The sequence below is a fragment of the Parasteatoda tepidariorum genome, chromosome 5, assembly GCF_982258835.1.
Source record: "Parasteatoda tepidariorum strain Cologne lab strain chromosome 5, Ptep-v5.0, whole genome shotgun sequence".
Taxonomy (NCBI): Eukaryota; Metazoa; Arthropoda; class Arachnida; order Araneae; family Theridiidae; genus Parasteatoda; species Parasteatoda tepidariorum.
The window spans coordinates 54,247,087-54,264,067 of record NC_141759.1 but is presented as its reverse complement, the minus strand read 5'-3'; the positions used below and the strand labels follow the sequence as shown (position 1 = coordinate 54,264,067).

The window sequence follows — 16,981 nt, the reverse complement described above, 5'->3', positions numbered from 1 at the left end:
TTGCGAATTTATGAAAAATATTCTCAAAATTTTATCAATATGTGAAAATAGTGTCCTGTTTTTGTGAGAAAAAAAAGGGGGGAAATAGTGGTTTTCAAGGAGTTTTAGTTTTGAAAGACGGGAAATTAGAATCAAAGAGGTCATTGGATTCGAGAAAGTTTCGCGAAGAAACCGTTTTCACAATAAAATATTTTGAGATGGGTCCATTTTGCGATAAAATATTTTGGAAACGATTGGTTAACGATCCAAATTTCCTGGGGACCCCTCTGCCTTCAATTTAAAACTTATTCTAGTTACTCAATTAAAAGTGCCATTTAATTAAAAGTGCCATGCTTTCGAGAGCACTATAGAATCTTATTGGAAGGGAAGCAAGTTTATATAAAAAATATATATATTTTTGTGAATCAACATATTAGATATATAAAATTAATTAAATGGGAAACCATAAGCCGCGATGGTCTTACGATGCGGTAACCCGGGTTCGAATCCCAGCGATGGTTGGTTGATACGAATTCCGCATCCGGCTTGCACCGACCAGAAGTGAAATATCGTCAATGGTAAAGGGTTCATGGGTTAGAGTCTCCTTGCCGTCAAGCTAACCGTGGGAGGTTCTCGTGGTCTTTCTCTCCATGTAATGTAAATGTGGGTTATTTTCATCAAAAGTCCTAGTAAAGGCAAACTTCTCCTAATACTTGATCCAGGAGTTCCCTTGTCTTCTTGATTGGGTTCAAAATTACAAAGCTACGGAGTTAAACATGAGTAGTCAGGGGTCTGTTAGAAGAAATTTGGGTCCGTTAACGAACGGATCCTTCGCAAAATATCTTTACATAAAAACGGACCCTTCACAAAATATTTTAACTTAAAAACGGACCCTTCACAAAATGATTTATCTTTTAATCGGACCCTTCACAAATTTGTTTATCTCCATTATTGATTTGTTAATTGAATAAACCCTTCCCAGGGGGGGGGGAACAAGAAAGATGGATGTAAACGAATTAAGTTTTGTCTTCGGCAGACGCTTCTTATTCGTACGAAATGAATATTCTGCGTTCAGCAGTATAGGCTAAATACCAAATATTTGCATGTTGCATCTCTAATTTAGAAGCAGCAATTGTTGTTTATTTTTGAATATTTAATTATTTTTTTTATTATAATATTACAGTGTTGAGCATAATCTCGTATCTCTTTACAATTTAAAAACTCCTTGAAATTTTTTTTTACAATAATAGGACCCTATTTGCACTAATTCATAAAAGCAGGACCCTAGTTGAAAGAATGTGACCTAATGTTTATTTTATATTCACAAATTACGAGTAATTTCTTCACAATTTTACAAAAACGAACCTTTCACAAAATGTCTGGACAGACCCCTGGTAGTCATAAACCTGAAAATTGGTTCGGCTGTTCAACAACGGTAATAAAATAAAATATGAAATGGGAAATCATGAATGAATAAATTTTCAAACCATGAGTCATGACATCCCTAGTTGAGTTAAAAAGTAACTCAAAAAGTACAGTTTTCTTTCTCTAAAATATCGATTTTTTTTAAATTTATTTATTTAATTATATGCACAATTTAATTTATCCAAATCTTTACTATGACTGTTTAATTACTTCTAAAAACATTTTTTTTGTTTTTTTTTTGTTTGATACAGGAAAAAGAAATGGCAGCAAAAATTCTTTATCAATATTTCTAAAGCGAAAAGTTTGACCACGATTCCCCAGTAACGGTATTCAATTAATTAATACGATAAAAGCTAACTAGGAAGTATGATAAAAAGTAAAAAAAAAAAAGTTTCTAAAAATAAGATCTTTGAACAAAGAAAATTAGAGAGTTAAAGAGCCCTTTAAATGAGAAAAAAAATTAACAAAAAAGGATAAAAACTAAACGATTTTTGTTAGAAACTGGAAGGAACATTCGAATGAATTGTTACCATAGCTACCTCATTTCACTTTAACAAATTCGATTCATTAAGACCAACAAAATAGGAAGACTAAAAAAAGAAAAGGAGTGCAGTTCTTTTTTGTCCCAGATATAATAAAATCTGTATTTAAATCAAGAGAAAAAAATTTAAATATAACATAAACTTTGAGCAATACAAAACCTTTTAATCCACTAAGAGGAAAAAAAAAGAGACGAGATGGAAAAAAATGGGAAAACTAAAAAAAAAAGCAAATACTTTTATGGAAAAAAAAATTCTGTACAATATTCCAACAATTTTGGTGTCGAAACACTTAGAATACTCCGATACAAATCCAGTTAAGTTTTGAAAATAAAATATTTGCTAATTTGATTAATTTCGCTCTTTTTTATTTAAAAAAAAGACTCATTTCTTAAAGCAAATAAATATTTTATTCAATTATATATTTCCATTCTGTTAACCTTTTACCATCTTGCTGGAGTAGCATGTTTCCAAGTTTTTAGCTGGCGAAAAACTGAACTAGGGGATTTTTGACCCCCTAATTTGAAAGGAAATTGAGATTTTACCGTCTGAAACACCATGTTTATCGAACATGATTGGCTGTTAAATCATGGCGTAAACAAATGGCAGGATTAACCCACACGTAATTAATCTGAAGCACGTAATATTTCACTGTTCTTTTTGTACAATGTTTAATCCATACAAAATAAAACAGTCAATGCTATTTATTTATTTTTTCTTTGATAAATCCATTAAGTATTTACCTATAATAAGTTCTCTCTAAAGTTCTTTCCCACGACATTTCGTCTAAACAAGATTCTGCCGCACGATATTTTGCCTTTGCGACATTTAATCCCATGATATTTTGTGTGCACAAGATTCTGTTGCGCAATATTTTCTCCGAATGAATTCTCCAAAATAGTTTGACCTCGCTCTCTCGCTTTCCTCTTTCTTTTAATCGTATTTTCTGAAATGATTAATAACTTTTTCGCATTGATAAAAAAAAATGTTATTGCAAATTAAGATGAGGTCCTTTAACATAGGAAAACGCAAGCATGTTGCACTTTTTTACCATTTTCAGATCATTTGTTGCATTTTTTTAACCGGAAACCGCGAGGCTCATTTTAGCGGATAATCAGAAATCTATTATATACATACAATGCACAAAAATCAGGGTTGGGTTTTTGCCGTCAAAAACTGGTTTTTGACATGACAGTGGTAAAAACCGTGTTTTTACCGGTAAAAACCGTCAAAAACCTACTGTTTTCTTTAATTTATGGCATATAGCGGACAATATATTATTTTCACTTAATTGCCTTAATAAATGAATGTTGTAAATGATTGCTATTGATTTTGCAACTATATACATGTATTCTTATAGAAGGATATACATTCATACAGAAATATTGTAACATACTTATTGAAAATAGTGATACTTAACTTTTATCATTATAGCTTGATTTGCAAAGGATTCAAAATTTTGCACATCTTAATTGTTAGAAATAAACAAACAAACAAAAATACTTGGAACTATTAATAAATTCAAGAACTAAAAAGAAGAATTTGAAATTTGGCATTTTTTAAATATTAGAAATAAGCTAACCAAAACTTGCAAAACTTGTAACTTCTAACAAACTCTAAGTCAGGAATGACTTGACATTCCTCAGAAATGTAATATGCCAAACAAAATGATGCTTGGAAATGTTGAAAATTTTGTTTAGTATCCTAATATTTTACTTCAAATAGTATGATTTGATATAATCATGTTGGGAAAATGCAAAAATCTGTTCTTAAATATCTTTTAACAACTTTTTTTCTAATTTTTATTGCCCAAAAATTAATTAATTTTAAATCATAAGCAGTTAAACTCAAATTAAAATACAGTTTTATCAAAACAATGGGTTTTTGACAGAGGGGTTTCTGACATGACGGTAAAAACCATGGTATAACCGGTAAAAACCGTCATGTGTCAAAAACTTGCCAACCCTGACAAAAATATATACAGGGTGCGTAGCCAGATTTTTCAACTCAAAATAAGCACCTTTTAAGCACTCAAAAAATATTTTTAATCACTTTCCAAAAAGAAATCATAATTAGTAATAAATTTTAATAATATATATAAGTAATACTAATTTAAAAATTCAAGCAAGCAATAATCCATGCAAAAACTCTATTTCAATAAGGACTTTTTTTAGGGGAAACATATTCAATTTTAGGAAATTTTCTAAAATGTACAAAAACCAGAAGAATTATTTATTTTCGGAAGACACTAGCAAAATCCAGTAGAGTTGGCAGCTATGAATATAGGTATATTTAATAGATCCTAGTACAGGGATGGCGAACCAATGGCACGCGTGCCGTTTATGGCACGTGACGCAATATTTTGGGCACGCCGCCCATCACAAAGTTCACTATGAAGCATATTAACAATTAAATTAAAAATCACAAAAAATTAACAAGCTAACAATAAATAACTAGCAAAAAAATTAACCGTTCTGCTTAAACTAACATCTATAACCCTAATCAGGGGTCTGTTTAGAAGAAATTTGGGTCCGTTAACGGACCTTTCACAAAATATCTTTTCATAAAAACGGACCCTTCACAAAATATTTTAACTTAAAAACGGACCCTTCACAAAATGATTTTTCTTTTAATCGGACCCTTCACAAATTTGTTTATCTTCATTATTATTTTGTTAGTCGAATAAACCCTTTCCAGGGCAGAAAACAAGAAAGATGGATGTAAACGAATTAAGTTCTGTCTTCGGCAGAGGAATCTTCCATTATTCGGTCGAAATTAATATTCTGCGTTCAGCAGTATAGGCTAAAAAACAAATATTTGTATGTTCCATCTCTAATTTAGAAGCAGCAATTGTTGTTTATTTTTTTAAATTTTATTTTTTTAATTATAATTTTACAGTGTTGAGCATAATCTTGTATGTCTTTACAATTTAAAAACTCATTGAAAAAGTTTTTTTTGCAATAGCGGACCCTATTTGCACAAATTCATAAAAGCGGACCCTGGTTGAAAGAATGTGAGTAATTTTTTCACAATTTCACGAAAAACGGACCTTTCACAAAATGTCTGGACAGACCCCTGCTAATATAAGTTACTTGTCATCTAATCTGCAACAACAGAAGTCACACTGATGTTACTTTAAGTTGAACTACGCTGGTAACTGAGACATTGCAAAATACTTTTTTTTTTCGTAGTAAATAAAGAGTTTTGAGTTGATAGTATTATTATTTACCCAATCACGAAGTCAAAACTATTTGTCGGCACGTCTGTGACCTAATTAAAAAAAAATAATAGTGCGTGGAGTCCCTCCGCGCGGAAGAAGTTAAACTTCGCAACCTGTGACGTTAATTGTAGAAGAATCAGCAGTCGTAGAAGGATCACTAGTTCTATTCAACGACTCTTTTTCCTGCTCCGCTCGCTTCCGTGCTCTGTAATCACGGTAACATTGTGCATTTTTCCCTCGTGGACCTCTTGAACCAGTGGAAGTGCTTGGGGTTGCCTCATCGTTTCGCCCTGGAAAATGTATTTGTATTGATAATGTATGTGAATGCGTCATAATGTAATTTCAGAAGAGAAAACCTAACAATCAATTGATATTCACAAGAGACGTACCTTGACATAACCTTAAATCCGTCGCATTGTCCGTGGGATTGTTTTCACTCATTTTTTACAATTGTTATCCACTAAATTTGAAAATAAAAAATACTACCCTATTAAATTATATGTGTATCAAAACAAACTAAAAATATTTATAGAAAAACAATACTCTTATGACTTTTATGCTAGTGAGAACCAAAACAATATTGGAATGAATGAGGGAAAACTGGATCCTACCACATGATTTCCCGGCCAATAAAAATGTAGCGTTAAACGTTTAACGCAACCTTGTTGGAAGTCGCATAAGAAGTATAACTTCAAAAAATTTTTAGAAAAAATGGCACGTTGGTGTATAAAGGTTCGCCACCCCTGTCCTAGTATATAGGTATATTTAATAGATCCTAGTATATAGGTATATTTAATAGATCCTAGTATATAGGTATATTTAATAAATGGGATGCGAAACACTATGCATTATGCTATACATATCAATATCGCAATCGTCAATATTCATTTGGTTTTAATTTTAATGAAAAAGAAGTCAAACATTTTCATTCATTTGCATACATTATTTACATCTTTTCATCAACATAAATTAACATTAATATTCTCGACTTAATTCTCACTAACTGTGAACTTTTCACTCTTTTCTCAAAGCCACGGATGGAAAAGTTCCCACCAACTCATTATGTTTCTTTCAATATTGGCTATAGTTGCTTCGTTCTCGCCAAAGCAAACATACAAATGGGAAGGGAAGTAAAAAATTCTGCCATTGATTCCTTTTTTTCTCTTCTTTTTTTGGTTACTTTCGTGGGGGTAACAATTCCACAGAGAATTTTGCGCTCCCTTAAATCGATAAAAAAGCGAAGAAAAGGAACTGCACACAGCAAAGAAGTTGAATTGAAACCGAAAAGTTTTTCCCAGTCATGTGACAAAATCTTAGAATCCTTAAGCCCTGTGACCTCTTGAAGAATAAGGTAATAAATTACGTAGAAGAAATGTCCTTGACTACATTTAAACAAATACAATTATTACTTTTAAATACAGAATTTTCCCTAAACAATGACACATAATAAATGCTGTTGCAATAAATAAAATTGCAAAAAGCAGAAAATTAAGATTAAAATGACAACAAAATCTAATTTCAATTGTTAATATAACGACTGACATAATAAATTATTTTTAAATGATTCAGACGTGGAAGTCAGCCTAAAATTTTGCTTCACAGCATTTGCACGAAAATTATAATCTACAATTTTAATAGGAGCGAAATACTTATCACATTTTCCAATCAATCGGATGTTTGTTTCATAAATAAAGTAAAATACGTAATGCATTGAATGTTCGTTACATTTTGAATGGAAAATATTATTTTTTTTTTTATTTATTGGCATTCTTAAATGGCTGCTTCCATTAAAACAAATTTGCTCATTATTTTAAGCATAATATTAATAAAAATAACATCTCAGTAAATAATGTAAAAATAATTATTGAAGACTGGGGAATATTTTCTTAAAGTACAATTATTGTACCCATGTACAGCCCAATTAAATAAATTTAAATTCAACTTTTAAAACATTCTGAATAGAATACGTAAATGTCAGCTATAAAAGTTGTTAGAAAATAAAACTTTATTGGAATTTGGAATCCCTTAACTCTATTTGATCTAAAAAAAATTTAACGTGTTGTATATTAAAATTACTAAAATCCATTAAGAAATTTGGAGAAAATTAACGAAAAAAAATTCAGATATTGATTTATATTTCATACACATCAATAATTTTTAAGGTTTAAAAAAAATTAATGCACCTAAAATAAATATCTTATAATACATTTCTAAGTTCAAATTTTTATTTTTTCCATCACATGTATTTGACAGAGAAAGCTTTTGTTTTTCAGGTGATGGAGCAAACAAAGATCGGGTTTAACATGATTTTTCAAATAGCAATAAGTTGTAATTGGTAGCGTCATATTTAAAATAGAAAGTGGAAAATTTTCAAAAAATACGCTATCAATTTCCTTTAACAATAAACATGAAATTCTTAGTTGAATAAATTTGATGCAGACCGAAAAAAAATCAGCACTTATTCGTTATTTTACTTCCTTTCAAAGCTTCCTCATTTGTTTTATAATAGATAAGAAAAATCAAATAATTAAATCAAATAAAAAAATCAAATAATTAATCAAATAAGAAAATATTTAACTGCAATGATCACTACATTTTTGTGGTACACACTTTGAAAAAATATCTTAAGGCAATAAAAAATCTAATTTAAATCAAGTAATAAAATGAAAACTGATTTAAACTCTTAAAATATGCTACAATTAAAAAATTTGGTTACCAAAAAAAAATCGTCTGATTTTTCAAGGTACTCTGTTGCCACATTAAATAATACAATTTAACGAACAATACGCTGGTTTTTATCACCGTCGAGAGATATTCATGTAGCCGATTGGTTTAAAATTCGTTTCTCTCTATTCAGCACCTAATGTCAATATGATCTGATTTTTCAATCTTTAAATGTTACACCAAACATCATTAAAAAAAATATGAAAAAACTGAGAGTTATTCATCGGTTTTGATGATTTAAGCTGAAGTAAAAAAAATCTCGTCAAAACGAGGATTTTTTTAAAAAGGTTTAATATTTTTTTTTTTTAAAGATCGGTTCATTCTAAAGTCCAATTAATTCTCCTGAGTAAAATAGTACAAAATTAAAAGCTTTACTTCGAACTAAAGACACTCTAAGAGCGACTTTTTTTTTATTTTCCTTAGTGAAAAAGCTGCGAAAAACTCCCTTAAATCATAACTATAAAAATATAAACACGTACTGAAAATGAAACATGGATATTAATAAAACATAAGGCGTTAAATCTCTCGCCAGCAAACTCATTTTCGCAAATGAATTTTACCACCAGTATCGCATTCCCAATGACTACATGATCAGAGTATCAATGACCAAGTAAAGAAATCAAAATGAATTTTAAAATCCGGAAAAGTTCTCCGGATAAACAACCCTTACCCTAAAAGTCAAATAAAGAAGAGAAAGAAAAAATACTTCCCAAAAGAAGGGGAAGTTAATGTTTAAAACATGCCGGGCACAACTACGAAATTCATGAACCATATACAAGACATCGCCAACTCTTGCAAAGAAATTTCATAAGACTTTTACAAACAACGAAAAAGAGAAGTGTAGGTCCTTCTTGGGGTTTAGAAAAGAGTAAAATCGATCGAACTTTCTAAGCATGCAGACGATTCTTTTCTCTTTTGGAGTAGAAATACTCCAGGGACTTTGAAAGCATCAACTTGGAACACCCCCATTACTAAGTTTGGAGAATTTTCGGAAGATTAAACTAAAAGTACCCCCGAGCTCTTGTAAAAGAAGAGTTTTTCTTAGAATATATTTTTTTTTAATAAAATTCGGATTAGAAGGATAAGTGGAGAGGTTAGTGGTAAAGTAATTACGAGAACTGGGGATATGGGAAAGAACTGTCCACTTATTTGGTTAGGATACTTTTTTTTTTTACGGAATATCTTTTTGCTATTCCTTGCAACAACCATCATAGAAGTTAAACAAATTGAAGAAAAAATTTTCGAGATTGGAGTTTTCATTGCGCAATTTGAACGGACTATTTATTTGGAACTAAATTTATCTCACGCGTGTCTTTGGAAAAATGTGTCAATTAAAAAAAGTAAGAGACGGGTATTTTTAAACAATTGCTTTTTTAAAAGGGTTTATGAATATTAAGCCCACAATAAGCATGTAACTCCATGACAATAACATACAAATATATAAGATGTAATAGATTACAAAATTACAATTAAGGTTAGTTATCACATTAAATACAGATTTATTATATATTTTTCATCGATCATTACGTGGAAAGTAAATTAGAAAATTCCCCATTTTGGATTTCCATTCCGTTATTTGAACGAACTATTTATGTGAAACTAAATTTATTTTGCACATCTTTGGAAAAGTGGGTCAATTAAAAAAAAAGAAAACGACGGATATTTTTTAAATAATTACTTTTTTAAAAAGGGTTTATGAATACAATAAGCTATGAATAGATAAGATGAAATACACTGGTTATCATAAATTAAGGAAAAATCACAAAAATAGCGATAACTCTTTCAAAAGTAAGCCAAACCGTGCAAAATTTGCATATGTTGTCCACTAAGAGTAGCTGAGTAAAATTGCAATATGCAAATTAGTGGCGCTGCACTCGGCTTACGTCATCTGCCTGGAGCATAAAAGTCCAAGTTTGAGAGAAAGCACACAAATTTTACTGTGATTGCGACATTGAAAATCTGAGATAGCCAATTCGTAATAATGACCTCTAGGCATCATTTGCCTGAAGAACTACGATGGAGAGCCATCGGGAGACTAGAGGCAGGGCAGAGTCAATCAGAAGTGGCCAGATGGCTAAATGTGAGTCCATCTGTGGTTCATAGACTTTGGAGGCAATTTCAAACCACAGATTCGGCATCTAGGAGGTTCAGTCAAGGACGGCCAACTGTTACGACCAGTGCCGATGACCGATATTTGACATTAAGTGCACGCAGGAATAGAACCGCTACTCCGACACATCTTAGATCCTCTCTTGCTGCAGCCACCGGAAGGTTGGTGTCAACGTCAACTGTGCGCAGAAGGCTCCACGAAGGTGGTCTGTATGCGAGACGACCAGCCATTTGCGTGCCGCTCACATCACGCCATAGGAGAGACCGTTTGCAGTGGGCCCGACAACATGTCCACTGGACGTCAGATCAATGGAGGCCTGTTCTCTTTACGGATGAGTCCAGGTTTAGTCTAGAAAGTGACAGTAGACGTTATTTGATATGGAGAGAACCTGGGACCCGTTATCATCCATCAAACATCCGTGAAAGAGATGCATACGGAAGAGGCAGTGTCTGTGTTTGGGGAGGCATATCCTTAGGAGGGCGCACATACCTCCATGTCTTTCCAAGGGGAACCGTGAATGCTCAGGTTTATCGAGACAACATCCTTGATGCTTATGTGCGCCCATATGCCGGGGCAATTGGTGATTGCTTCCTGTTACAGGACGATAATGCAAGACCACACAGAGCTCGCATTGTTGATGATTATCTTCAACAGGAAACAATTACTCGCATGGAGTGGCCAGCTCGATCCCCGGACTTGAATCCTATCGAGCACGTTTGGGATGCTCTAGGGAGGCGTGTATCTGCCATCAATCCGCCCCCTCAGACCCTTGCCACGCTTGCAACTGCTTTACAAGAGCAATGGCTCTCACTTCCTATTGAACTGATAGACCGCATAATTGAAAGCATCACACATCGCTGTTTGTGCTGTATTGCTTCTAGAGGCAATCATATTCCATATTAAAGGTACTTTTTCTATTGCAAACCGATACTTCCAATTTGTTTATTTTATACATGTGCTAATTTCTATACTACTATTAATGTCTGATAATTTCTTTTTATGTTGTTTAATACCTTACTATGTGTTGTATATTGTGGGTAAGTTTCATAAAATTCCATGTGTAATTTCTTGAGTTATCGCGATTTTTGTGAATTTTCCTTAATTTATGATAACCAGTGTAGTTTACAAAATCACAATCAAAGTTAGTCACTACAAATACAAATTCATTATATACTTTTCATTCTTCATTCCAGGGAGGGGGGGGGGGGAATTAGAGAATTTCTCAGCTGACATTCATTTCAATTTTACCTTTGTATGATGGAAATACATTTTACTTTACAATTAAAAATTTCGTTTCGTTGTATTATTCAGATTATAACTTTTACAGATCTTAAGAACTTAATATTTAACATAATACCTAGCATTTCACCTCATAACATAACACCTTCATAATTCGAAAAATTTAGTTGCTTATTAATAGGAATAGGGAGCTTTGTAAAATTATTTAACCCATGACTTAAACACAAGCATATAAAAACCTTTCTAAAGCAAATATTTTCATAAAATAATATTAACTTCCAATTTTTTCTGCTACAGCTTTTTAAAAAAAAAATTTGAAGCAAGGAGAAATCTTTTTAAAATTTTAATCGTATTTTTCAATTTTTTAGCCTTAACGGACTTACAGAATGTCAAGAAAAATTCATTATCAAAACTAAGGGGTGTTTCATCTAATAATAATCAAGCTAAGGGCTTACAATTTATTTTATTTCAACTATTCTTTTCCTTAGATTCCAGGAAAAGTTTCAGGCAATTCTTGAGTGTTCTTCAAAGAGTGACTTGGCGCAATTCTCTTAGTAACATTCCGCCATGAGAGCAACGATCGGTACGACAGCTACTAAATTTTAACCGTGAAATTTTGACATTCCCTTAAAGTTACATAATAGGTAATAATAATATATTATTTGTGTCACGAAATGAACTCGAATTCGGACAAAGAAAAATCAAACATAAAATTCTTTTTCATAATTTATTTGATATCTGTTTTATCTGATTTCGAACGATTTTTACGACTTGATCTATCCTCTGTTGTATTATTCAAGCGCACATTAGGAATTTGAGCTTGAATTGAGTTCACATTAGAAAAAGGATAAACTTTTAGACTGCCTACTCTTGGGTCGATTTGACTCTCTTAAAAACCTATTTGAAATCTAAATTCAAAATGAGATAAAACACTTTTAATTAGATTATTTTCTTTGCTACCCTAGAGATTTTTTTGTATTGTAGAATATAATGGTACAAAAACTAAATGCCGACGGTCTGGGAAACATCTCTGAAGATGATCCGAAGACATTTTTTTCCAATGCCCACCTTGGTTGACATTCGTCAATCCAAGCGTACTAGGGTAAATTTGTTGGACACTCTTTCAGGGACAATATATTAGTAGGGCCAACGTTGCTCCCACAGTAAGGACAGATAGTACATAGAATTAAAGAACATCCATGCCTTGTCCGGGACTCGAACCGAGAACCTTTCTGATGCAAGGCCAGTTCTCTGACTCCTGCACAGTCCGGTCGGCTGATCCGAACCGGTCACTACGCAGGCTGATCAAAAGAGATCACCCACCCGCTTACTGACCGCAGTCAGCGATGCTTGACTTCAGTGTTCTACTGGGAACCGCGTCTTTACGATCAGTCACCTACGGCAGTGTTCCCCAACCCCCGGTCCGGGGACCGGTACCGGTCCGTGGATCAATTGGTTCCGGGCCGCCCATTTCATTGAAACTGAATTTAAATTCCTAGGTTTATACCCCAAATTAAAAATATATGTGCTCCATTAAAAAAAAATTTATTTTAAAAAAAGGGGCCCCCGAAGGTCGTGACATAAATTTTTTATTGTTTTAAAAAGTCAAAAAAAAAAAAAGAAAGCCACCGCAACTATTTTCTCCTTCAATTAGTTTTAATAAAAAAAAATCAATCATCATAACTTTAAATATCATAAATAAATCATGAAAGCGCGGTGCGAAATTTACATTGGAACTAATGAAGAAAAGTAACAGCAACCAAAACAAAGCAACGGAATTAAACTGGACATAAGCTACACACTTCGGGTGTCATTGTCTCCAAACCCCTAGATGGAACCGTCTCATTGCAAAGAAACAAGTTCAGGGTTCTCATTGATTAACGTTCTAGTAAGCTAAAATGTTAAATCCCTTTACATTTATTTTTTGGGGTAACTGTATTTTATTTTGAAGACATGTTTAAATGCAATTAAATTAAAATTAATAAATCGAAATAATCTGAAATATAAAAAATCAACATCCCACCCCAAGCGGGCCGAGGTTAAATTATCAAACGTTGTCCGGTCCGCGGTGATAAAAAGGTTGGGGAACGCTGACCTACGGGACAGATGTTTAAAGTAAAAACAAGAGAATAAAGAGACAAAATAATTTTTTTTATTTTTTCTTAAAGGAGTGAGATTACTAGAGCATCTCACAATCGTAGAACCAGTAGTAAAGAGGGGAACAGACCCGATTAGAATAGCGCAGAAAATATATAAAAAGAAAAAATATATTAAAAAAAAAGAAAATATATATAAAAAGAAAAAATACATAAAAAGCAATAGCATACACTGATATGGTGCGAGATCCGAGTTTTGTTAAGTAGTAACAACAAAACTTTTCGTTGCAATTGTTGATACTGCCAAAATTAACCCAAAATAGTAACAGTGAATGAAAAGAAAAAGAGAGCTCATTAGACTCAGAAAAAAAAACTGTCAACAGAAAAACAGCAGTACAAATATGCCTCGGGAAAGACGTAAGAAATCGCGTGAGATTCCATACCTTTGAAGAAAAGGCGTCTTTTACCCAACTAGAAGAGATTTCATTCAACAAAAAATAGAGGGGGGCTTTTACGACAAACGTGCAAAGACTTAATACGAAATTTATTGATTTATCAATAGCTGGATGGTCGTGACTGAATAGAAAGAATCCATTCCTTTCTGTAACGCGATTAGGGAATTGCAAAAAAAAAAAATTCGATTTACAACGTGGTATTATCGAGCGTCTACATTTAGAAGAGTTCTGCTTTTTATTTTCCGAAAATAGAACTCTTTTTGCAGGTACTCCAATTATTGTTATCTTGTATATTAATAAATGAATCTATTGAGTGGTAACGCGAGGTGAATGATAACTGATAGATTATTTTACTTCTTTTGCACTAAATTTATAAAATGTGGCAAAAATGAATAAATAATAAGCAGAGCCAAATTTGATCATGATTTTTTTTTTTTTTTAAATCTATGTCCTTAAAAACCACAAAAATAATAGCTTTAAGAAAATAAAATTATTGATTTAATCAATGAAATGTGTTGATCTAATTTTAATCTATGGTCAATTGGATGAATAACTCATCATTAAAATAATTTTAAGATAATATCGGAAAAATAAGAATTTCATCTACTTAAATGATGAAAAAAAAAAAACAAGACTATAAAGAATAGCAATTTTAATCAGTACCCGCAGAAAGATTTCTATTTTTGGAAAATAAAAAGCAAAATTCTTGAGTCATTGAAAAAAGAACAAGCAGTCAAAAATTTAGATGCATTAGTTTGCAAAATCTTAGTTTTGATTTAATACATTATTTGCATATCGAAAATTCATACTCATTATCACATGAACCATGACCCACAAAAATATAAAGTCATTAGTTTGATAACTCACAAAAATTATATTAATTTTTAACTACAATTAGCAAAGTTTAAATTTTTTTTTTTTAAATTGTTGCTGCTTGTACACCATTTTAACTTTAAAAAAAATTTAAAAAAGATTAAGAACTTTTAATCTGTCACTTTTAATTGATAGTAGCATTAAATTGTAAAAGTTTCATTTATAAAATTATAATGGAACAAATGCAAACTGATTACCCCGAAAAATACAAAAAAAAAAATTTTAAATAAAGTGAAATAAAAAATTTATCTCCTCCAATCCATTTTGTTAAACTGCTTGAAAAACAATATCCTTATCAACTATTTACATTATTGATAATGAAGCTTGCAAAAAATAAAGTTTGCCCATATTTAAACCTACACGCTTTAGTAAACTTTTCATTATATGCAGTTAGCAACTTTACAATTTACTTCTGGGCAAGTACCTATGAAAATTTAACCATCAAATGACATGGGGAGATTTTTGTAATACCTTCCCTCCACCTTCCTATTGAATAACATGAGGGGAGTGGAATTTCTATGCCTTCCCATAAATTGCATGGGAGAAAATTTCTGTAATACCTTCCCATTAAACAACATGGGAGAAAATGTCTGTAATACCTTCCTCTTGAATGGCAAAGGAGAAAATTTCAGTAATGAATTTTTACTAAATAACATGGGAGAAAATTTCTGTAATATATTCCCATTAATTAACAATTGGAAAATTCTTTTGTTAGCAGAAAAGTAATAATAAAATTGCAAATAATTATAGTAAGGAAGTTAAATATTAATACTTTGTCTTAAATGCACAGCAATCTATGCTTAAAAAATCTTAATGTCATCATTAAAATAAAAAAAAATTTAAAATAAATTACTATTTTGTAAATTAAATATAAGACATTAATTCATAACGAAATAAATTTATTATTATTTAAAAAATTTTGAATAAGATAAAAATTATTATTATTATTATAAATATCAATCCATACAACTAGTAGAAATCAATTGATATAAATGTAATTGAATTATATTCTATGGAGATTATGATTTTAATTCTCACAACTATGTACTATTAAAAAAAAAATTTTTTTTAACTCATATTTCACAAATAGAAGTTTTTTAAGACTCAGAAATTCTAAGTTTTTAGCACACATATCTTGATTTCTGACAATAGCATAAAAACTCTCATTTTATTTGAAAATTAAATTATTTTGATATTTAATTTGTAAATAATTCCTTGCAATTGATATTATATCTAGATACCTTGTAATTCATAAACATCATTAATTTTAAAAAGTAGGCTAAATAAGATATCACCCAATTATCAACTAAAATTAACTAACATTAAATTCAAATAAATGTGCACAGACAAGTAAAATATAATAATTCACAAAAATTATAATTTAACTTTCAAAAAAAAAGAAAATTAAAAAAAACATTACATAAAGAACTATTAAATCATTATTACTTATTAAAACGTTTTTGTATTATTTAACTATCAATATGGAAGCATGTTAATAGGAGCATATTGTAGAATACAAATATTAATTTTGTTTTTCTCTACCAGCAATTTGATCTGCTACCAAATATAATAATTTTTATTCATAAAATTATTTTAGTACAAAATCAATATTAGAATTTCTTCCTTAATTATTGGAGGGAGTAACTAAAACAGAGCAAAACTTGACCAATTGAAATATAAATTATAATTCGCCGGTATAAGCTACGAATTAGCAAATACGATACTATTTCAATATGAATTGAATAATAACATTATACAAAACATGTTACGAAATAAAAATTTGAATACATTGCTTCAATTAAATTTAGTGAGTTTATTTATTAATTTTCCTTTTTTTTTTCGTAATATATTAGGCATGTAATAAATACATCCACCACTAATTTGTGAACAAAAAATTAGCTAACTATAAAACTGGAAATAAATAATTTTAATAAATAACGATATTTAAAATATCATAATAATACCGCATCAATCTTCACTGACTATCTTAATCAAAATAATAAACAGTTTTTCAACCTACAAACCTATATTGCATTACCTGTCAAACTCGACAGATTCCCATAATTAATTGCAACATACAAAGTTATTAAATTTCAAACATAATTTAGACTTACGTTTGGCGGCAGAGAGCAAATCCTTAACTTCTTTAATCAATACTTTAATAGACTGACTTGTTCTTTCTAATTCTTTCTCATGGGCGTGAAGATTTTCACGAAAATAAGGACTATTAGTAAGGCAGTCCGTAAATTCCAGGGGTAGGAGCCCCATGATCATGTATTATAAGACCCTGCTGGGCATGCGATTTAAATACTTCTGCAAAA

The 16,981-nt window shown here is 31.0% G+C and overlaps 1 protein-coding gene across 1 annotated transcript in view; it reads right to left on the bottom strand.

Moving 5' to 3' along the window:
* LOC107447933 (rho GTPase-activating protein 26) overlaps positions 1 to 16,934 on the bottom strand; it is a 217,277-nt gene extending 200,343 nt beyond the window's left edge. Inside the window, exon 1 of the mRNA XM_087163953.1 lies at positions 16,775 to 16,934. Coding sequence (XP_087020079.1) covers positions 16,775 to 16,934 — 160 coding nt within the window. The remainder of the gene's footprint in view (positions 1 to 16,774) is intronic.
* Positions 16,935 to 16,981: the final 47 nt, after the last annotated feature.